At 41.6% G+C, this 23789-nt stretch overlaps 1 protein-coding gene across 1 annotated transcript in view; it reads right to left on the bottom strand.

Moving 5' to 3' along the window:
• The window catches only part of CLCN1 (chloride voltage-gated channel 1), a 36277-nt gene that overhangs the window by 10503 nt on the left and 1985 nt on the right, over positions 1–23789 (bottom strand). The window contains exons 2-12 of the mRNA XM_017736506.1: positions 18585–18738; positions 17933–18064; positions 16300–16428; positions 16063–16196; positions 15191–15268; positions 14353–14464; positions 8684–8809; positions 5203–5287; positions 2663–2764; positions 812–896; positions 259–408 (exon numbers count right to left, since the gene is read on the bottom strand). Coding sequence (XP_017591995.1) covers positions 259–408; positions 812–896; positions 2663–2764; positions 5203–5287; positions 8684–8809; positions 14353–14464; positions 15191–15268; positions 16063–16196; positions 16300–16428; positions 17933–18064; positions 18585–18738 — 1287 coding nt within the window. The remainder of the gene's footprint in view (positions 1–258; positions 409–811; positions 897–2662; positions 2765–5202; positions 5288–8683; positions 8810–14352; positions 14465–15190; positions 15269–16062; positions 16197–16299; positions 16429–17932; positions 18065–18584; positions 18739–23789) is intronic.

The raw sequence follows: 23789 nt of genomic DNA, 5'->3' as shown, positions 1-23789 counted from the left end.
CAGCAGGAGGCTTGAGGAGGATGACCTAGGGAGCAGAAAAGGAGGCCACTAAATTAAGGAAGCTATTCCCTAATAATTTTGGTAATGTTGCATTGAAGGTAGACAGACATCACATCAAAAGATGTAGGAATCCATTGCAGCTGTAGTGCTTCATTCAATACCCAGCAACTCCTCATTGGCACTTCACAAACTGTTTTACGAAAGGGCAAGAACATTCAGTCTGAGTGGAGAAGGGCTATGGTGAGCTGGGCTTCCTACCTTCACGAGGAAGAAGAGCAGGATGGTGACTAAGACGCTGACTTTAGGATGGATCCAGGCAGCAGATTTCCCTAGGATCTCAGTGTCCCCTCTGTGTTTGACCCAGGTGTAGTTATCAAAGAGAGTGCTGATGGCTTCCCGTGGCATCAACTAAACAGTAAAAAAACAGGTATGAGTCATAAGATTAGATGGAGTAAATATTCTACTTCTGTTACAAGGAAACAGAGGAGATTTTTACTGTGGTATTTCATGACTATGGGACTTAATCCACATTTTAAATCTTCAGGAAGACAGAGGGAACTTTACTCAAGCAGGTGAAAAGATAACTACTTTTACACATGGGGTAACATCTTCCTTATTATTTTCTTAGAAGAGTGGATCTTTTTCAAGTTTTCTATGAGGGAGGTAGCAGAGATCATATAGTGCCTCCTCAATCCAAACTCCTTCCATCTCATTCTTCCCTTTTCCATGACACAAGGTTATTGGGGCTCAGGATAAGGAGATAATGTTCCACAGAACTGAAAAGAGTTGGTAATATGCTTTCCAGTCTCACCTCTCCTGCCATGAACTGCCCAAATCCATGAGGAAATGTCACAGACGCTATACAGAAGGTTATAACCGCAGGGTAAATCAGTCGGCTGTAAAGAAGGAAAAAGTTGTATCAATACGGCCTCACGTTCTGTTCTTGTAGCACCATCAATCCAGGACTAGGAATGCTATCACTGTGAAGCCTCTCTGTATTTGTAGCCATGGCTTTGGAGTGCTGTTCCTGGTGTTTTAATGCCCTGCTCCACTGATCATCATAATTCATAAAGTTCACCTGTCAGCAAAGCCCTCTTTCCCATCAGAATGAATATAATGGGAGGGATGGAGGAAGAGAGGGATGTACAACGTGCACAAACTTGAATATGTGGGAGGAATGTGTGTTTGCAGTGATGTGGTGACCTATTGCCAAAAGCCTCTACTTTCCCCATTTGTCCTGATTGTGACAGTCTTCACCCCCCATGCAACGTATCCTGTCCTAGTGGATTTAAATGTAAGGATTTTTCATACATTTCTGCAGGCACCCCCTGTTGGATTAATTCTTATGGGAAAAACTGCTTCTCTTCCCACTGAATTCCTGGCTGTCACAATTTTGGAGAAGGTGTCCTTGGTAGCCAGTGAGTCTAGCAGTGCCAGGCCAGTGGGACACAGCTGGACAGAGGCTGAAGCCATCTGTGTTTTCCTGCTGCTGTGTCCAGTCCCGGGATGGGTTTCTGGGTAAACTGTGACACTTCACAAGCACTAAGACAACCTGAGCCTAAACTGCTTCCACATGCTGGGCTAATCCTGTCATGTGTCACTTGGCAAGTTACTGTTTCCTACAGGAAGTGTTGGCTGAGATTTAGGAAGACAAAATATAATGTTTAATTTGTTTCAGTCTAAGGACTTAAAAAATTCTGAGAAATAAGTGAAAAGTAAATTCCCACTTTTTAGGCTTTGCTCCACTTCTCTATTAAATCGATTTGATAGCACTGCTGATGCTTGTGGGTAAGGCTACATGATGAAGAAAGACAATTTTTCTTCCACATAAGAAACTAAGTTAGTTTGAACTTCTTTTTATCTAGTGGTTTTCTTCTCCTCAGGTCTGCAACTTGATAAGAAATAAGGTCCTCCACACCTCTCAACATCAAAAATTCTCATAGCATCAGATCTTTTTCTGTAAAGAGACTGAAGACATTTACAGTTATCCACCACTTCGGGTTATGAAGTTTGGAGGCTAGGACTTTATTAGAGAGGGGAAAACAGTATCTTCAAGTGTCCTGTGAAAACTTCATTGTCAAGACTTTGATTTTATTTTGCATTTCTCTTCCATGCTGCATTTCACACCATTTGGTTACTAGGTTTCAGCTTTTGGTTCATAAGTATGCAGCACATACCTTACATTTTTGCCAAGACTTTGATGAAAAAACAAATATATAGATTTTAAATACATAGTTAGATTTCAGCTGTAATTAATTTTCCTGAAATATAAATGATGTAGAATTTTTCACAGATCCTAAAAAACCCAAACAAGCCATAAACATCAGGATTTTAAGAAGCATGATCATTGACTTTCTAATTAAAAACATCTTCTGTCCAATGAATAGTTTCCCTTGTCCTCCTAACAAATATTGCAGAGTATTCCTTCTAAATCAAGAAGCCATTTGAAACTATTGAGGCTGATCAAAAAGAAAATACAGTGTGAGAAAAATTCTCTTGATGGTTGCAGAGATCTTACTCTCATATAGGAGCAGTTTCTCATATTTTTACGATCTTACACTTGAAATAGTTCTACTATCTCCCAGAAAGCTTTTGTTACTATGCAACACCAGTGGAGTGTAAGGATCTGGTCCCTAAAGAGAGTATCTTCACAAGCACTCACTATTTGGTGAGAAACTGGCTCAGAGCTTTATGACGTCGGATGCCCAGGACCACTTGGCGATTGAGATAAACAAAAAAGGCTCCAAGGAATCCAGAACATATGCTAAAATGGAGAAAAAGAAGTAAAAGCATGACAAACAACATCAACCAAGCAAATGAGTTTAAGTGGTTTAATCTTCAGCTGTTTGTGAAGCCTTTAAAATGTCACCTAGAGGATTACTCCTACAGCAGCTCCTTTGAAGATATTCCCTATCTGATGAAAGGGGAGAAATTATTTTGGACCTCTTTGTCATACACACTACCATTTTACCAATTTTCTCTTGCTGAGAGGGGGAAATCTCATCTATAAAAATCTGTTAAAAAAATCCATAAAAAGAGACTGACAGTTCTCAGTGGGGGCTCGTGAAGAGCAACTAGGCAAAGACCAGTATTGTCAGTACTTAAACATCAGGTTGGAAGAGCAAATAGTAAAAAGGAAGAGAGTTATAAGTCTGATTCAGTAAAATTATATGCCTACAACAAATACTAGTAGTAATAGGAATTCTTGTGCCTAAAGCAAAGTATATCATCTCTATGATCCTAATCACTTAGGCTTATGTTCCTGATCTTAATAAAGTAAGAAAAAAAGTGTAGTTGTCTAAGAATTGGTGTGATCCTTAGGCTCTGTAGCTTAATAAGACTTGGATAAATAGGGCCTAATACTCGAATGTGAAATAAAAAAAAAGGAAGAGTGAAAAAAGACTGCATTTAGAATTGGTAAGGGGAAGCCTTATTGTATGTGGCAAGTAATTAATGCACATAATACAGAGGATAAACTGTTAATGTTCTCATTCTATTAATTTCTAAAATTAATGGACTTTTGCTTTGTTATATGTCACGCATGTTTTTGCCAAATCTCATTCAATGATTAATTTAGTGTACTTAAAACATTGTATGTTGAAAATAATCCTGCTTTATAATTTAAAAATTGCAGAGAAACATGCTTAAACTAAATAGAAAGCTTTTCACAGAAAAACATGTCCAATGAATTACTCTTAAGTATTTTAACTGATTAGAACAGTGTCTAAAATAGACCAGTCCCTTAGGCAATATAAGCCTAAAGACTGCACCGTGAACTGAATTGCTTTGTAATACTTCATATTAAAATATAGATCTCTCCATTCATGTCTATCAATTTATCAATAAACTGGAAGTGCTCCTCTTGTATAGATTATGCAAATTAACATTTGCTGACACAGAAAAACAAGATCTACCTATTGGCAGTGCTTGCCCTACCTGAAAGTGAAAAAATATGTTGGGTAGAAGCAGAGTTCAACTTTGAGACTTAATGTTAAGAGAATTTGGAGCATTCCAAGTTGGCATCGGGACTTTATCCAAGACTATCCAAGTCTTTAGGGTTGTTTTTTATTTTAAATACCATGTTGGACACCCAGGCATTTGAAAGCATTTTGCAGTTGTCATATATTCCTTTCCCAGCCTATGTGCAGGGCTGAAAAATGCCAGCTCTGTCAACTCCGTCCAAAACATGGTGACAAGAAGTTTTGCATTCTAACAACCAGCTGTAAATCGCAAGGATTACATTTTTTTCCTTGCCAATCTAAACCAATAGATTCCGCCAAGTTCATTAGGCAAGTCTGTTTAAGGGGAAGAACTAAGTGAATACTTGTTACTAGCAAAAACTCCTGTGTATTCATAGATTTTTCAATATATCTGATGTCTTCAAAAAATCCCACTTGAGTTCATAGTCAAGTAAATTAATAGGAGGGCAGCCTACTAAAAGAAGCTAAAAACCCACAAATATATTTCTGGTCTTGAATGCAGGTCTTGCAACAGAGTATGTTCACAACACCAGCACAGGCTTTTGTTCCTATAGTGTTTTCCTTTCATTATGCTCTGCAGTGACTTCCCTGGAGCCTCTCTCAAGCTCTAACCAAAGATGTTTCCTCACAGTAATTCCATACTCATCTTTTCTCTAGTATTTCCCAATTTTCTTTTTTTTTAAGTTCATTCTTTCATTTCCTCCAAATTAACCATTGTTCTTACTGAGTCCAATTACGGTTGGCTACCCTTGTCACCATGTTGGGTGTACCAACCTCTCTCAAAAAGGATAATCATTCTGACCTTGTGAAAAGGAAACTTCAGGTTAAATCTTTTGTCCCATTTTGGTCATGTGAAAAGGGTACCTGTTGGATCTGTTCTTTTGGGGATAATGTCAAAACAGTTAAAAGGCCATTCAGTAAGTCTATTCCCAGTACTTTGACCAACTTAGACTTACTTTTTTTTTTACCTCCAAGCTTAATTTCTGAAAAAGATACACGGAAAGGAAATAACAAACAGCTTGATAATACCTGTATTTCCTTCCTTAGCTGTTGTGATACGTGGACACCATTTCTGAAGGAAGAATTCCAACAAACAGAAACCCACTTTGCTACAACCAAAGTGACTAAAAGTGATGTATGGAAACTTTTTCGCAGAAGAATTCCTAACACAGATCATACTATAACCTTTGTAGAGCAAGGAGTTAGTTTCCTGGGAACTTACCCTATTATAGCAAATGCTGGCAGCTCTTGCAGATCAAAGGGGAAATCCATACGGAAGTTTGTTCTGAACAGTGCTGTGATGGTAACTGTGAGAGAAGAAAGGTAGAGGAGGAAAGAAAATAATGAGTTGAGAAGTTAAAGATAATAAAAGCTAGGGGTAGGGACAAGGAAACTAGTTTATACATGCTCCTGTGTGGTTTCCTGACATTATATACATTATTACAGATTGGCAGACTGCTCCGATTTAGTAGGTCCTATTTTTGAGCACTTGCAATCCTGGCACTCTAGATAGCCTAGGTTTGTTTTCAGAAAATGTATGCTTTTTTTTTTAGCTACAATCCCTGATTTTTTAAAGGGTTTTCTTTTCTTTCTTGTCTTCTACCATCCATTCCCTATTAAAAAAAAAAGCTCTTCCCAGTATCCTTACTGAATGAGAGGTCTCTTTGCTGAGGTGGGCAGTGCCTGCACATCTGAAGAAGCTGTGTCACTTCTCATAGTTGTGATTGCCTTCCAGAAACAAAACACAGATCCTCTCTGAAGTTACAGCTTCAAAATTTTTGACTGGTACCAAAAAAATGAAAGGCTTAGAAATCAGAGATGGAAAAGATCAGCTTAGCCCCATCTTCTCCAGCTCACCTCTCCTGGTAGTGCTGCCCTGCTACAATGAAATGTTAAAACCTGTCCTGCTTTTCTCTGTAGGTGCATTATTGTGTGGAAACAGTAAACACCTGTATGCTAACAGGTGAAGGATGAATTAGCAATTTAATACAGGGTGGAAGTGCAGCTGGATGAGGATGGATATAAATCCCAAATTGCCCTTGATGAAGGAATTATTTGTTCAATGAGGAAATAAAAGAAGCAGTGAAAATCTAGCATTATATGATAATAACAGGAGGCATTGACTACTCGTTATTTGGTCATACAGAACTAGGTTTAGAGTAATGATTTAATGAGGTCTCAGTGGGTTACATTACCTAAGATAGCTAAGCCTAAAACTACATTCTACTATCCAAATTGGGATGATCTTGCTCCCTGTCTCTTCCCCCTGTTCCTTCCCTCCCGGCTGTACTATTGTTCTCCTCTCCCGTTGGGCCCACTCTGGCACATCACAGCCTTCTGTGAGTTCCTTTGCCTTATTAAAACCTGCCAGAAAACCTATCTGCTAGTTGAATCAAGGGGAACAACGAACGCAGAGATGGTACAAGGCAGGGGTAGAAGAACAGTCAGGGATGGAAGATGATGAAAAGCAGGATGTCCTCTTTTTTGTTAGATCAGCCCAAGAAAGGGATCATCTCAATTTAGTTTAAGGAAACAGATAGTCCAAGCCACTAAATGGCAGAGCATTAAAAAAGTATAGTAGGGCCCATTTTCAAAGAGTTTTGCCACAGGGCAGCATAGATGACCAGAGCAAAGGGAAACAGTCACAGTGCTTAGTCTGAGTCTTTCTAGGTTCCCCCTCTACTCCCACAGGACAGAAAAAAATTTCCACAGAAAGATTCATCCCACCTATCTTCATCCTCTTTCCCCAGTGACTAAGCCATTCTGAAACTGAATGTCTAAGCCCTTTTCTCTCCATTGGCTACAAACTGTACTAGAGTATCTGTCCAATTCTTACAAAGTTAGAAGTAGAAAGGAGTGGGAAAGGCTTCTTAATGGGGAAGTCTACTTAAAAATAGATTTGAACTTTAAGATAACAATGAGCCATGTGTAGGAGAGATCAGAAGGAGCAGGAGGAAGGCAAGGCATGAAACCCTATGGCAAATAAGATGAAAGTCCAGGACATGGTAAAACAAGAATCCTGCAAATTGCAGAACTCGAGCCTTCCATGACTGGCAAAGAAGGGCTCAAGCTGCAGCAACCAACCAGAGTGGTTTGGCAAATAACCAGATGTTATTTGGAAAGTACAGATAATGGTGTAATGCCAGCTGACAAAGCCATGAGTAACAAGAAGCCAGTAAAGATTATGTGGGTCTAAGAAATAAAAGAATTTTGGTGAGATACTACACAACTTATTTGCATCTGTCACTCTGATGTGATCACTTCCCTACCTGCTTCTTCCTGGTAGCAGGCAATAATAGAAGAACCTTGCATGATAAAAGACTGAGAAGACCGGGTGTGTAACTTTCCAAGGGAAATAAATGAGCAAGAAAAGACATGAAAGACAAGTTAGAGCAGAAATGATAAAAGATCATAAAATAATGAATGACTTAGCTAGGTAAACGTTTCTAGTTCCTTAATGCAAGGACAAGGAGACTGACAACACAAAGAAAATACAGAACTGTGAAAAGGAACAATTTTTCATAGCCAATTGAATCATGGAAGTTTTTAACCGAGACTGTCAATGAAGAAGAACTTGAGGAGCCATTAATATCGGTATTAAAGCTGTCTGGATGATTTTGAAGAAGGGACAGGAGTCAAGAAGTTTCAGGATTAAGCGAATTTCTAGTCATTTGAAATTAAACTAATTTCTAGTGATTTCTAGTGATTTGAGAGATCAACGAGGGAGTCAGAAAAGACAAAGTGAAGGAAGTTATCTCCTGTTATGTCTTTGAGTTTCTTATATTTTTCTCTGGAAAGAACAGACAGATATGGGGTTTGGGTTTTTTGTGACAGACCTAATGGTTAAATACCCCAGATTTACTTTTAGGCAGTGCTACATAAAGAAAGATGTAGCCACTTTCTACATTCAGGTAGAAGGTGTAGTCATTTTCTATATTCCAGAGAATATTCAACCCCCCAAAAAATCCATCCCTCTGAAGTCAAGAGAGACATGTTATAGCAGTTTTAAGTAAGTAAACTGCTCACATGGAGCTCAATAAAATAGATGCAAGAATAAAAGATAAAGGTATTATAAGGAAGAAGTTTACAAAGAAATGGCAGCCTTCTGCACCAGAATTCTATTCCCACAGTGTTTGAGATGCTCTACTGAACAAGCCTGACTTGTGCTCTTTCTGTCTGCACAAATGTCACTCTTATGCTTTTCAGTCACTTGACACACTTTATTTTTTCAGGACCTTCAGTCAGATCCTACCAAACCTGTAGCCTCCTAATCATTTAATCATCTCAATTTTCTTGACTATCTGTTTTAACATTTTCAGTCAAGAGGTGACCAAAGCAGACCATGGCTTTTCCAGCAAGGACTACATCCTCTGTGAGAGGATATCTCTGTGTTTGCAGCCTGGACACTATTCTGAGCAGAAGCAACAAAATCCCACCTCAGGGTCCCTTTTGCTTGCTGAGGACTCATATTCTGTCATTTGTCAGTTAGATACATCCCAGAACTCCTAGGAATAGGTTGGGCTAGACAAGAGACGAGATGGCAAGACACTTCCCTTTCTCCTTCCTTCTGTGCTGCTGGAAGTCACATGTTGTGGCAGACGTTTCAAGCATCATAAAAATATCGTGGTTTTGAGGAAGATGGAAAATAATGCATTAACAGAGGAACTTTTGTACAAAGAGAGCAGGAACAGCTCTTAGCTTACCTGCATCCTTGTTCCAGACAGCAAGGACTCGGAACACGAAGGCACTAAAGGTAGCTGCAAAGAAGCCTCTCCAATAATTGCGCACAGCAAAGTAGGTAGAGGTAACCTCGATGCTGAAAAGAACCCCTAGAAAGAGTTGGAAAGGGAGCAAAGTTAAAATAAGAAGTGTCATGTTAGAAGCATGAGAGAGGATTCTAACTAGCTTTCTAGAGCAGTGGTCTCCACACTTCTTTGATCATGCACCCCTACCCATAAAAGGTTTTTGAGCATGTACCCTCTCCCCTCTATGTGTATTTATTTAAATATAATACGCATGTACTACTGTACTAAAATATTGTGTACAATATAAAACATGCACAAAAATAGAAATTAAACAAGGATGAGATAAAGATGAAATAAACGTAATTTTAAAGATTATTTGTTTTATTTATTAATGGAACAAAAAAAATTGTTCTCACTGAAATAGTAATATACTTTATTTTTTAAAATCTGGGTTTAACGCTTTGTGACACGGTGATTCAAAGGTCTGGTTCTATGTTCAATTTATTTTGATGCTTGGTCTTAATGGCTGTCATATCTAAAAAGAGGATCTCACAAAGACACATAGATCCAAATGCAAGAAATGTATTACTGGCTGTGCTGGCTAAATCATGATACTATTTTTTCAATCCCACCCACCACCTATGCAAAGAATTTTGTGAAAGTTGGATAGTAAATTTTCATCCTCCCTGATGTCAATCAGTTGTTCTTGCAAAATGATCAGAAGATGTTGAATTTTTATATTTTTAACAAGTGGGTTTAAAACCCACAAAAAAATCATAATCTTGACGATTTTTAAACAGGTAGAAATTCTTGTTTTCAAGTTTTTTGAGCATATCTATAATGAGAGCATTTTTGTAGCCAAGACACTTACATTGTATTTGGCAACAGATTCACAAAACCTCCACAAGTTTCTTTTGAAAAGCAGTTTCTCACCCACTGCTAGAACATCACTTTCACCTTGAAGTACATCAAGTATGTTTACTTTTTCAGAAATAACTACTAGGTAGCAATCTACTGACAGAGACTTGTCATCACAGAAAAAACCAGCAAATTCAGAACACTTGTCTTTTTGTAAAAGAAAAATGTGTAACTGGACATTAAATTCAGTGGCTATGAGATCACCAGCAACTGCCTGTAGGATTTTCTTGGTCACTTCCCATCTCATTATGAATTACTGTAAAGATTCTACTGTTTCAGGGTGTTGTTTTTACAAAATGAACCACATCAATGACATCCTGTAGCACTTTGTGCATGTCTGGATCCCACTTCTTTGCTGCGATAGCTCGTCTGTGAACACTGCAGTGCACGAATCCCAGGTGTAGTTTTGTCTAGGTAACCTTACCACCCAGTTCTTCTCTTATTCTGCTCCACCAGTTGTTACACTTGCACAGCTCTTCTATAGAACATTTTTTATTGAAGAAGTAATTCACTGTTGAGAATACAGCTTCTGTGATAGAGCTTCCTTTCAGTGTCTCACAGAAAGAAGTTCTGCCTTTCACTATTGAAACAGAATCTGGAAAATACCATCATCTGAGGCATTTTAGAAACATCTGTGCTTAATCCAGCTGCACAGGAAGCCGCTCCCACTGTGTAATTTGTACAGATGCTGGTTTCTTCAAACCTTAAGCAATGTCCGCTAGGTGTCTTCCAGCAGTGCTTACATTTTAATTTGCTGCTCTCTTGCTTTCTGTGCTTTATTTTTATGTTTAATGGCAGGAAATACAAGTGTTTCTCCTGTGGGATGTGGCATTTTCTCTTTTGCTGTGAAGCAAGAGACCTCAAAGGAGGCTTCTACACGTTTGTCATTAGGTCCAGTGAAATTTTGTAAAGTACTGAATTGAATGTCACATGGCTTGAAACATCGCTGAAAAAACGTAGAGGTTTGTCTTCATGTTCTGGGTGCCTGGATTTTAAATGTCTTGCTAATTCTGATAGCTTAATACCATCATTACTTCTCAAAGCATGATACACACATGGGGTGAGGTTCATTGTTAATGATAGCAGATATAGATCCATATTTAAAATAGCCTTTGATAGTTTTAATTTTTTTTTTTGTCCAACTTCCTCTCAGATCTCATTAGCTGGCCATTATTTGTACTGTATTATTTGTAATGGGACTGAATAAGGGCCTGTTCTAGAAGTGTCAGCTCTGCCACTTTCTTGTCATTTCTCTCGCTCACATTATTAGTATTATCTTCAATCCATAGCCTCTTTGCAGCAACCTTTTTAAGCCACTTTTCCTATTTGTGAGGATTAGTGTAGTTAACACTAGATAATATAATCCATAAATCCACTTAATCCAGTGTGGGCACATATTGATTGCAATTCATTGGAATATGCTGAAAGAGAGGAAATGATTGAGGGCACCATGGTCAACCCTCTGCATTGGGAGTACCTCTACACCTCATGCACTGCATGTGACAAGTGGCCATGTGACATATTAGGGCCCCACTGCCAATACATATACTTAATACTAGTGAAGTTCAATTTATTTATTTTTTTATATTAAAAAAATATAGAAATTTATATTAAAAAAATAGAAAAAAAGTATTTCCTTCCCACACCAAATAGATCACCTTGTGTATCCCATGGGGTACCCCCACCCCAGTTTGGAGACCACTGCTCTAGAGAGCCTTCTCCTCTTGTTTCCAGAAAGTGGAATCCTTGTGTATCCCATGGGGTACCCCCACCCCAGTTTGGAGACCACTGCTCTAGAGAGCCTTCTCCTCTTGTTTCCAGAAAGTGGACAACGTGGAAAAAAGACTGTCAAGATGCTGGGGAGGTTGAAAATGCTAGAGGTAGGTGTCTCTGTCCAAAGTAAATGTCACATCAAAAATGTGGTGCAGGAGAGTGGGAGAGGAGAAGAGGACTAGGCAGGAGAGGATTTAGATACCTGGGGAAAAGGAAACAGAACAGCCACTTGCCTCCAAGTGGTGTCCCAAAGCAGCAGCCAACACCCACAGCGCACCCCACAGTCAGGACATCCGTGTAATAATAGGGCTGCTACTGGTGAAAGAGACAAAGAGAGACAGACAAACAGAAGAAAGAAGGAAAGAAAGCAGAGAGTGAGTAACAAAATTGGCATGTAAGACTGCATGATGTCACCCAGCTCTGTCACCAGTCTCAGAGTTATAGCTAGGTTTATCTTACTTCTGGATGGCTTCAAAATATTGAAAAGGCAAGACCTGGCACAGGACAGGCATATACCTGGAATCACACATTCAAGACATGTGAAGAAGGCAGCATCTCATTTTCCTTTGAAACATACACATTCCTGTCACTGTAAATGAAATGTCTCATGGAAATTCCTCCAGAGGGTGGAAGGAGCATAAGTAGGTTTCGCTCCATCTCTTTTACTTTGGCAGGGAATCTCAGGATGCACATGTGCCACAGAATGCCTCCAAAAACCTCCCCGTGAGTCAGTGTGCACAAGGCACATGCATGTCCAGAACAGAGTGTGGACTGGTCCTGAAGGTCCTTCCACGCTGGGTGGGTGAGTGGGTGACAGATCACCCAGTAAAGCGTTGTGCTGTCCTGGTGAAAACTGTCATCATTATAAAAGTAATTGGAAGGTATAAAAGGGAGAGTCTTTCTCAGAGGCTGGGCACCATTTGCTTGTCAAGGGCTAAACTGGCTTTTCAAATCCATCCTTCTTAATACACAGGGTGGTGTTTACCTGCAACAACACCCAGAAGTTATGCACCAGGGCAATATGATGTGAAACTGTGAGCTATATCTGGGACCAAGGTCAGATGAAGATCACAAGACTTCCAGGTAATGGAAACCACATTTGGCAATTTGGTGTAAATCCAATAGAGGAACTAGGGCTACAGAAACTATGATAATTTTCTGTTCCCACACTACAATGTTATCACAGACTCACAGCAAGTTTTAGTCCTGTGTTTCTGAATGCTTCTCTATCTCTCTGTTCAGAACTGGGCTAAATCCAAGGTTAGATCAAGGGCAGAAGGATCAGAGTGCTCAGGATCAGGGTACTAGGGCAGCCCTGAACACTTCCTAGGGCAAAGATTCCCCAGCCTCTCCTGACACCTGTGCCACCCTGAACCACTTTTGGGACAAGGGGAGAAATTCTTTTCATGCATAGACAGAATTTCTCTTGTTTCAAGTTGTGGCTGTTGTCTCTTTGTCCTTTCACCGTTCTCTGAGAAGACTTTGGCTATTTTGTCTGACATCTCCTTCAGCTCCCAAAGGCAGCAGCTAGATCACTCCCTGTTTACCCTTTTCTTTTCTTCTCTAGCATCTCCCAGTGAACTGCGTATGATGAATCCTGCAGTCTCTGAGACTATGTTAATTCCAGGTACAGAGAAGGGAACAAGAAGCACAGACTTCCACAGAGGTCTTTGGGTTTGGGGTTTTTTTTGCTTTAATTTTTTACCATTAAAACAGATACCATTCTCCTGTATACTACCAATGGTTCCACCTGACTCTGGTCTGATCCTTGGTTCTGAAACTGCTTTCTCTCAAGGCTTTTGGCAGACTGACAAATTTTGCCTTGAAGCCTCAGGCTTCAGCTCAGGCTGTCTACATCTTGCTAGACTGCCCACATACGCACAGTTCTCAGCCTCTCTCTTGCTTAGCCTGATTTTCTTCCTGGCATCTTTTCTCAAGTTACCAGCTGAAGAACCTCTAATCTGTAGCTGACAAACTATGTTCCTTCCTTGTTGTTTTTTTTTTTTAATAGTCACCCACAACAAAGATCAGTATTACTGTTGATGCTAGACCATGTTACAGTTGTCAGCTAACTCATCCATTTGAAGGCTAACAGGAAAGTAGGGCATGGAAGAACTAAAGCCAGCTTAGAAAAAAACCCCATAGAATTTTAAAACTCCTTACACTTTTGGGCACAATAACCATGCAAAGAGGTTCAGGGCAGCATATGGGGAGAGAGGGAAGTGAAATGAAAGACAAATTAATTATGAATATATTTCCACTGCTTTAGGAAGAAGTTATCATGTGCCCTTGTTTAAAGAAATTCTGTGAATCACAAGACTAGTATAAGTGCATGGGGGACACATAAATTTCCAGATTTCTCCTCCAGGTGGGATCATGGAAAGTTTGAAGGAACCACTGAAGTTGTCTCCCTGCTCAGAGAGCTGTTAATTCTGCTAATTCCAAGGCTAGATCAGGTTCTTGTCCAGGTGAGTCTTGCACATTTCCAAGGGTGGAAATTCTCTGGACACTCTGAACACCTATGCCACTTCTGGACCACCCTTGGGAGAGAAGAACATAATTTCCTTGAACAGAGTCAAAATTTCCCTTGTTGCAATCTGTGCCTGTTGCCTCTTGCAAGGTTTTTTTTTTTACTTCTGTTCTCTACTTGATCCTTATTGACTTTGTGGACAGCCTTTGGTACTCTCCAGGTGGAACAATGTTCATGGCTGGCAGGGATGAACAAGCTGCATCATTAGAAACCAGCACTTCAATAGGTGTCACTTTTCCTGTAACCATCCCTTCCTTTTGCTGCCACCAGTTACACGTGAAAAGAAAGAACTTGTGTTGCTAAAGTGGAGAGGTATCTGTGGAGAACCTTCCATGGCAGCAGGAAGTCTCCCAGCAAGAGGCTAAAGGAACTGTACATTAAATGTCACATATAGGAAGACACTTGCCTCCAAGAGGGGCCTTGAAGCAACATCCGACTCCAACTGCGCAAGCCGGCACCAGGAGGTCGAGCTGCCTATGCACATTCTGGAACAGGGAGTGCAGCCAGCGCCGGGCATGCTGGGGTTAGAGGGAGCAAAGCCGGGGGTTAGGACCCAGAACAATGAAAATAAGCAACAGCCAGCAGCACAGTCAGCCATTGCTATTACAAATAGCAGGCTCTAGACACTTTAGTGCAGTCTTTAGTACTGTCAGCTGGTCTTCAGCAGTGACACCTGGTCCTTGTGCACAGACAGGATCCCCTCAAGTAAAACAGCACCTTCAGTTGTATTACACAGTCACTTTCTGCTAAGAGCCTGCACATAAAGGAGTTCCTACATTTATCTATATGTGCAGTTAATAGATTTTTTATACAACCAGTCAATACGGTGATCAGCCTGCAGAGGCTGTTCTGCGATAGCAAGAGCGTAGGCGTCAGTGTCTATAATTAGCAATGCTGTATAAACTTGGCTTAAAGACAAATTGATCTTTGTCTGCAGCTATTTTTTTATACAGTCAATGATCACAGTACAAAGGTACCAATCATGAGATTGAAAACTTTTCAAACACATACTCCTAACCAGTCTCTGTGTACTTGCTGGGTAACACTGGTGGTCCTGACCAGTTATTTGGACTGTGTGTCTGGCCTTGCACTACTTTTGTTCAGCTTGTATTTTACTGCTCTGTAGCAGTACAGGGAACTTCAAACCATGTGTTTCCTCTGTGTTCTGTGGCCTATCCATACTATCCTGTGTGTCTTAGGAGCTCAGCCTGTGGAAGAGCTGTGTGCAGAGACATGTGCCTTACCTCATACACCCCACAGAAGATTGACATGAACTTGCTGAGTACCACAGCACAGATACTGGCAATATGCACAAAAGGACCCTGCAAGAGAAGAGGAGAAAATCAGAGAGGGTTGCCTGCTGGTTACTGACAACCATTTAGCTACTGCAGGCCTCATGATTTCTCTTTGGCCATCTCAGTTGGCAATAGAATCATTAAGATTGGAAAAGACCTCTGAGATCATTGGGCCAAACCTTTAATGCAGCATCACCGTGTTCACCACTAAACCAGGCCCCCAGGTGCCACAATCACACACCTTTTGAACACTTCCAGGGATAGTGATTCCACCACTTGCCTGTTCCAATACCTGTGTCTTGGAACCTGACCACCAACCTGACCATTGAAGAAATTTTTCCTAATATCCAATCTAAACCTCCCCAGGTGCAACTTGAGGCCATTTCCTCTTGTCTTGTCCCTGGTTACCTGGGAGAACTGACTAATTCCCACCTGGCTACAACCTCCTGTCAGGAAGTTGTAGCGAGTGAGAAGGTCTCCCCTGAGCCTGCTTTTCTCCAGACTAAACAACCCTTTTTCCCTCAGCTGCTCCTCATAAGACTTGTGCTCCAGACCCTCCAATCTTCCTCAGTTCTCTGATCTCCATTTAATTTTTTCCCTCTCAAAGACCACCTGACTTGAGTTCTTTGATGTTTCCTATATCATGTCTTTGAAAGTGGAAGGAAAATGGCCAGTGAAAGATAGGTGTTACTGGAAAAAGCAGAGTTTTGAGAAGAGGAATGGTGATGAAAGTAAGAAAACATTTATAGATTCTTCTTCCACAGACAACTCCCACCTTCCAGACCCTGGTCACTACTGCACATGGAATCAGCAATATTTACCTCTTTCCCCACAGGCATGCCACTTCCAAGCCCAGCTGTGAGGGCCACAACTTTGGCCACAAAAGCTTTGAGAGTGAGATACTCCTTGAGGACCACTCCCCTCATAATGGTCTTGAGCTCTGGGATCCCAGACCCTGAAAACAACAGCAGAGCCGGGGATGAACAAAACCCGCAGGCAAATGGAACAAGAAAAACAAGACAGACAGAAACAGATCTTGCCATGCCTTCTGCCCTCACCAACAGCCTGTGGAGAGACGAAGTGGCAGAAACTGGCCGCAAACAGAATAAGACCAAGAGGGAATGCAACCCACACCACGTACTGCAGAGGGACATTCGGGTGCAGTTCTCTGTATGTCCACTTGTAGGCTGTAAACATATGAACAAAGAACTTGTCAGGAACCACAGCTGCTCCAAACTGGCTGGTAGACATCAGAGAATCACACACTTGCTAAACGTGCCCATGCTAAATCTCCTTCAGAAATGCTACCCTAATGCTCCTTTCCTAAGACAGCCCTTGTTACGTTTTTGAGTACGAGTTCCCCAATAAAGCAGGCATTCTGCAGGAATGGATAGAAGACACTACTAATATCTGTGCACAAGCATGGCATAAAAAGAGATGTGTTACATGCACTTGTGAGGACAAATCACTGTACAGTGTCTTTTCATTTGGCAGTCTGAGGGTCTTGTGTGGGTCCTGGAGGACAATAAAGTGGTCCACCAAACATTTCTTCATAAAAACTAGTTTAAAAGCTCTGATTGTGATTTCCCCTCTAGAGCAGCAGCATGAAGGGAGCTGTGCCAGCAGCTTTTAAAACAGCAGCGGTACCGTTGCTCAGACAGGTACAACAGCACGAGCTGCTGAGAATCCAAACTGAGCTGCAGCTCCTCTGCAAGTGCATCTTCCCTGCCTGGGCTGACTCCCCACACAGCCTCAGCAGAGGCTGAGACTTGGCAAAGGAAAAAAAACCCCAAAGGACTCAGCTGCAGGGAGCATAAAGGACAGGAAACCTCAGAGTAGGTTATGCCAGTAGACTGGTAGATGGGGAAGCTCTAGAGGGAGGAATGCTGGGCTGAAGGAATGCTGGGGGCTGTGAGGAATTGCAGTGTCTGGTGGACATCAGCAGCCAAGAGGAAAAGGTTGGTGTATGTGTCTGCCAGTCAGGATTGGGACACTGAGGGTAAGGACAGGGGAACAGTGCAGTTAACAGGATGTGGCAGTGGGGGGTGTATGTGTGCACGCCGGGATGGGGGAATGAAAGGTCTTGTAATTTTTATAGCTGGCAAAGGGAGACAGATCACAGGAAAAATGCAGGGAAGGGATATAAAACAGGGAATATGAGATCTTTGTGAAAAGGGCAAAAAGAAAGAGCACTATGTGCCCAGGTAGCAGAAAAATTCAGGGCAGTGTATAAGTAAAAATTGGAAAAGAAAAAATGAGGTAAAAAGTAGAAACAGTGTCAGGAGGGCATGTAAGAGCCCCTTCCTCTCCCCATGCCCCATGTTCTTAGTATTCTTGGGGAGAAAGGGAAGCAATATAACAGGAAAGGCCACAGTATAATTTCCCTGTGCTCCTCTATATTCAAGGGAGAAGAAAGGAAAGGGATTCAAAATAATTGTTTGCCTTTGACTCATCATACACATATCCCTTGTTTCTGCCCACTTACTTCTAAATTTTCCCCTGCCATCCCTTTAAAGAACCTCTCCCTAGCTAACCTTTGCTCTACTGTGTTGCCAGAACTTCAAACTTCCCAAGCAGCAAGGGTTGAGGATGGGACACTGATATTAAAGGATGAGCGACACTGGTCACTGGGCTTTGTAAAACACTTGTATCATTTACTGGCTGCTTTTGCAACATCTGAATGGGACCCACCCTGTACGGTCTTTGCACTGGCATAATCCACTCCCCAGCTCACCAACGCCATGACCAGACCCAACAGAACCAAGAAAATCCAGTCCTCTCCAAGCTTCTTGGTAACGTATTTCTGGACGCGTTTAGCACAGTCTGTGGAGGGAAAAGTGGACCAGAAAAATGGAGTGAGCATAGATAAAGTTGTGTCTGTCTCTCCTATGCTGAGGACTGATTACAACAAGGATTTATTTGGAAGCATCATGGGCTTCATGTTGAAGGCTTGGTACCCATCCCTCTCTTACACAGTTCTGTAACATCTTCTGTAGTTTAAAAAACATTTTAAAAAGGGTGTGTGTGTGTGCAGGACACACAGGGTGGAATTCAACATCTTGTACACTAGCAGCAAAAGTCTGACATAAGGGGGTCCTTTTCCTCCCATTACAGAGATCTGTTGTGGAAAAAATTATTTACTTGGGGTTGTTTTTTATTCCAAACATATCTTTTCTCTTTCTAGGATCAAAGTTCATTTAGAAAAGATTTTTCAACCCAATGAGGTTTGATTCCTTTTGCTTCCCTCTCTGCATCTCCCCAGTCACAATTGCTTAAATTCCTCCTCTCTTGCTGGCCTACCCAATATCGTGTCATAGGGTAATGAAAGATGAATTGTCCGTACCTTGACATTTGGAATAGTGCTCTTCTTTGATCTGGACTTGACTGTCACGTTTCAGGGCTCTTCCATTGTTCCTTTGGGCCTGTTTCTCCAGTAGTTTTGCTGCTTCCTTCTCTGAAATGTTATCCGTTATCTGATCCGTGTATCGGCCATAAAGCTGGAGGAGCAGAAAACAAGAGGGATCACAAGGAAAAGGTAAGGCAAATGCTCCTTCACAAACAGCATTAAGGATGACAAGGCAGATCTACCAACAGTCCGAGGTACAGACCCAAATGTACCCAAGCAGGGAGCTTGAGACACAGAAAATCTCAGACAGATGCAGCTCATTTATTTTTTCTTTCTAGTTCCTTCTTTCCAATCTCCCCAAAACCTTTTCACCTCCTTTTTCGGAGTACAAGATATGACCACAGATCATCCATTATTTTCTAATGTCCTGGGAAAAAAAAGGGAGATTGAACATTAAGAGACAGCATTTGAACATTAAGAGACAGCTCTCTGGAGGTACAAAAGAAGGTCAAAGTAGTTCACATGAGGCCACCATCCTCAGGGCTGTCTCACAGATTTCAGCAGCACTGTAAAACATCTCTGAAGGTTTTGAGAGGCATTACACTCTCAAACAGGCTGCAGGAATGTCCTGCATCTGTTCCTCCTGCTGCCAAGGAATGCTTAACTGGGCACACAGCCACTGATGGTGCCTGTGGAGGAAAAGAAGCAGCATCATCTCAGAAATATCACAGGCTGCTGCACACCTCCAACCATTATTTACGCAAATCAGCATTTTAAGCCCTCATGTGTCTCCAATTCCTCTGAATTTCCTAATTGCTTAATCTAGTCTTTTTCTTCAGATACTAAACACAGTTGGTTATATGCAATTCACAACCAGCTGCACATGCTTACCAAGGACATTTCTTACATGGGTCTGTAGTAAACTGGGCAGTTGTGCTGTCTTGTCAACATCTTAAGGGAGTTTGAAGAACCCTGACTGTGCCCCATGTTTGTTTACCAGATTCCCTTAAGAGCAGCTATCACACCTCACTCTTTCAGAGTATGGGTGGGGAAGGTGTGCATTTGAGAAGCAGAGAATAAGCCTCTCCTCCTTGCATGTCCTTCAGTGAACCAGTTTTGGCTTTACTTCAGACCAGGTTACCACCTGATGCCCTTCCCACCTGTGAGAAGGTGACCCTTTGCTCCCTCTGCAGTACAACATCTGCTTCTCTGAGATTTTCTGAGTGGCAGGAGAAGAATGAGCCATGTTTAGATCAGCAAAATCAGACACTTTAGCTGGAGAATGACGGGACGCATGACAGAGATAAAGCACTACCACACACTTAGGAGACATTTCTATTTGACAGTTCCTGCCTCCACCTTTCAAGGTAGCAAAAGTGATGTTCCCATTCCCTTGAGATAAAATAGATACAGAGACTCACAGAAAGACTTACACTGGAAGGCACCTCTGGAAGTTTCTAGTCCAAGCCTCTGCCCACAGCATGCAAACTCCAAAACCAGGTAAGCCAGATTAGGCTACTCAAGACCTTGTCCAGGCAACTCCTAAACGTCTCCAGGGGGTAAAAATTACCCAGCTTCTCTGAGCACCTGTTTCAGTGCTCTACCAATTAATATTTCAACATAACAAATATGACTGAAGGTCCTAAGTATTTTATTTATTTGCACATATTCCTCAAGAGACACCTGAGCCATAGCTCCCTTTGGAAATCCTAGTGATTTTTTTTTCCACAGAACACGTATCTATGCTTTTTAAAATCATCCTGTTCTAAAGATGGCTCACCTGCTGCCTCTTAAACAGATTGACCCTATCTGAACAGCTGAAAGTATTCTTCCATTCATCACTGTATTGGGAAGCTACACAAATTTAATGCAATTGTTAACCACATGATTACCAATACATTCTAGGTGAATTAAGCAGTGCAGACTCTTTGCAGTGAATAATGGCCATGCTCTGACCCCCTTAAAACAGACAGGACAGAGAAACATCAGGCTGAAGAATTTAATCTACAGGGTAAGCTGCCACATACAGAATGCACTCCTACCCAGCAAACTGCTCATTTCTTCTTTTCCTGTGTCTTTCAGACAAAAATGCCAAGTACTAGCAGATTTTAGACAAATACACCTTCACATCACCTTAGGCAGTGTTTCATTGCTGTTAAATGGTCATGACGGATGGGTTTATGTCAAATACAGCTAAAACCCATGTCAAGTATGAGATTCAAATTAGAATCTTCCATCTGCCAGATAGAACAGTGTGACAGTATAATAGCATGAATGTTGAAAGCCCTCATATGGTATCCTAGTTCACTGCTTCTGCCTGGCTGGAAAATGGTGCACTCAGGATATGGGAGGAGTAAAAAAGGAGTTGCTGTACTGGCAAACCAGGTAGTCTCAAAGCATTTAAAGAATGCTTCACACATGTGCTTTGCTTCTCCAGGATTCTGGAAGTATCTAAAATGGCAGGAGATTGTGGGACAGAAAGAATCCAGAAATCAGCAGATGACCTTGCAGCGAAATTAGGCTAGGCAAGAAATATCCACTCCACTAGAAGATGTAAATCTAAAAATATAACACAGTAGGACTCTGACTGTTCCTTCTTCTGCTGCTCCCTAACACAAGGAACACAGGATTTCTGAGCACCAGAAAAAATGAAGGCAATTTTATAAGTTCTCAGTTACCACCTAAGGATTGAACCAGAAAAGGTACTGTCATGCCTACTTGGCTAAATGATGAGAGAGAGCATCAAAATGGTGCAAAAACAGCTGAAGGTATAAATACCACTGAGGATAGACTGGAGGAACATACAATTATCGTGTCATCCCCCTCCCCTCCCCCCCAAAAAAAAACCCCAGAAAAACCAACAAAAAAACCCCACCAAAAAACCAACCAAACCATCCAGGGAGAAAGCACAACCAGGTAAAGCTCATTTTCAGAGAAGAAGCATTTATCAATGCAGAGTTTGTCTTTCCAAAAATTGGGGAAATTTCATTGTTTGAGTAACAGAGGAAAAGCTGCACAGAATCTCAGGAGAAAAAATACACCACAATCTCAAGACGTTTCTGGGAGCTATTTTCTGAGGGGTCAGCACCTGTATGAGACTGCCCTCCTCCCACAGTCCAAAGCCTAGGATATTTCCCATGCCATTCAGACTGAACAATACATTCCCTACAGAACACTCCAGTCCTTAAATACCCATTCCCAGCTCGGCCAGTGCATCCTGTTTATGATCCGCTGCTCCTGGCCATTGAGGCCACCTTGGCATGTACTTCTCATCCCTCTCACTCCTGCCTTGTAGATGTCTTGCTATTCCTGAAATTATCTTCCTTAGGTGATTTTTTTTCTGATGGATCACCAAAGAGAAGCCATATTTGACCTCAAAGGTGAAACCTCCCAAAACGCACTCTCTAAGTAAATTTAAATGTCAGTGAAATGTCTTGGTCAACGGCTTAGACATAAAGCCAATGAGGCTCAAGTAAGGGACAGGGGACAGCAAGAAAATAATAGTTGTTCCTGAAGAAAAGGTGGCCAAGGGGAAATTTAACAGCATTTCCGCTACCTGAAGGGAGAGAGGGCTTGGAGGGAAACATCAGAGTGAGATATCTTGGAGGGGCACAGTGACAGACAAAAGGGAAAAAGCACGACTTGCAAGAAAGTAAAGCCCGTGCAAAGGAAAACATCCCCATCCAACCCCACTTGAGGGTAGTTCAGCACAGGAGCAGGTGCCCAGTGGGGCTGGGGAATCCTCAGTCTTGCAGATGTTCAGAACAGAAAAAGCTCTGGACAAGGTGACCTTCCTTTGGAGCCAGCCCTTGAGCTGGAAAGCTCCAGAGGCCCTCCCACCTACCTCTCTCTGTGAGCCTGCTCTTCTGTGTTCCTGCATTGCCTGACTTCTTATTGCACATCCCTCCCACTACACCCATCTGTGTATTGCTGAGTGAGCTCCCTGCCAGGAGCACCCTTTCTATAGTCACAAATAGCACAGCTTTTAAATACTTCACCAGCTGTAGCTTCTTTCTCATGCAGAAAGAAAACAATACAAAATCCTAGAGTGTATGATAATGCATATTTTTATCAAGGTATATTACATCATCTATCATATGTCTACTATCTGTTATATTAATTGTGAAAAATATATGTGTATTATTATTATTATTATCCTACTACAATTATGTTATTATCTATTAACGACTATATGTTTCTTGACTATCAATTATCTGAGGGTCCCAGGCCGAAGACCAAGATTTCACTATTCTGGGGCCTGTGTAAACCAAACCAAATCCTGTGTACAACAGAAGGCAACACCTAGCAAAAGAAAAGAGCAAAACAGAATCAGAATCTCTGTCAAATGTTTTTTCACATGACAGTGGGGAAAGAAATCTTAATGATTACTCTGCTTGGAAGTGGATGAAAACATGTGCAACAGGTTGTTCTTCATGCTAATAACATGCTAATAATTGTGCATGTTTGTACAAAGTAGGCATGCATATTTATAATTTATCTGCATGTGCATGAATGACTAGCAAAATATACACATCCACAGCAAGCCTGGCTCAGCCAGAATATGTCTGCATGCAAAGTTCCATGATAAATGTACATGCACATGTGTACACGACTGTTTAAATAAAATATTTCTAGGACATATTTTTCAGTAAAACTATAAATACAACTGTCTGATTTTTAGATTGCAAATTGCCTTCACAAATGCTTGCTTGCTTTCTTGGGGATGTTTCTGCCTGAAGATATGCATGGGAATGGGTTTGATGGCCTTCTTGTTTGTATGTGAGATCATCTATCTACATGCACTGACCATCACGCCTCTGGAACTGAGCACAGAGACACTCTGGTGTCAGGAACCACGAGCACAGAGCTGATGGTGTTGCCTCACTGTGTCATCTGTGCCTGCTGGAGAGTGGTTTTAGGTGTGTGGGACTGGCATATCTGGTGGATATGTGCGAACTGGGATGTTTCTGTGCATGGATGTGCTCTATTGGAGAAAGGGTTTGCATCTCGCAGCTCCCCACACTCCAGATCCCTACTGGTTCATGGCACATGCACAAAGGTGCATTTCCTTCACCCACCTCAGCTCTCCAGCCCTGTTTGCACCCCATGGGGCAGGTGTGACCCCAGTGGAGCTCAGCCCCAGATGGGCATACCTACCTCTCCACCCCATCCCACCCCCACGCTCACCCTCTTGGCGTGGCT

Source organism: Corvus brachyrhynchos, unplaced genomic scaffold (assembly GCF_000691975.1).
Source record: "Corvus brachyrhynchos isolate BGI_N302 unplaced genomic scaffold, ASM69197v1 scaffold176, whole genome shotgun sequence".
NCBI lineage: Eukaryota > Metazoa > Chordata > Aves > Passeriformes > Corvidae > Corvus > Corvus brachyrhynchos.
Note: the sequence above shows the minus strand (reverse complement) of the source record. Positions and strands in the feature narration are given on the sequence as shown.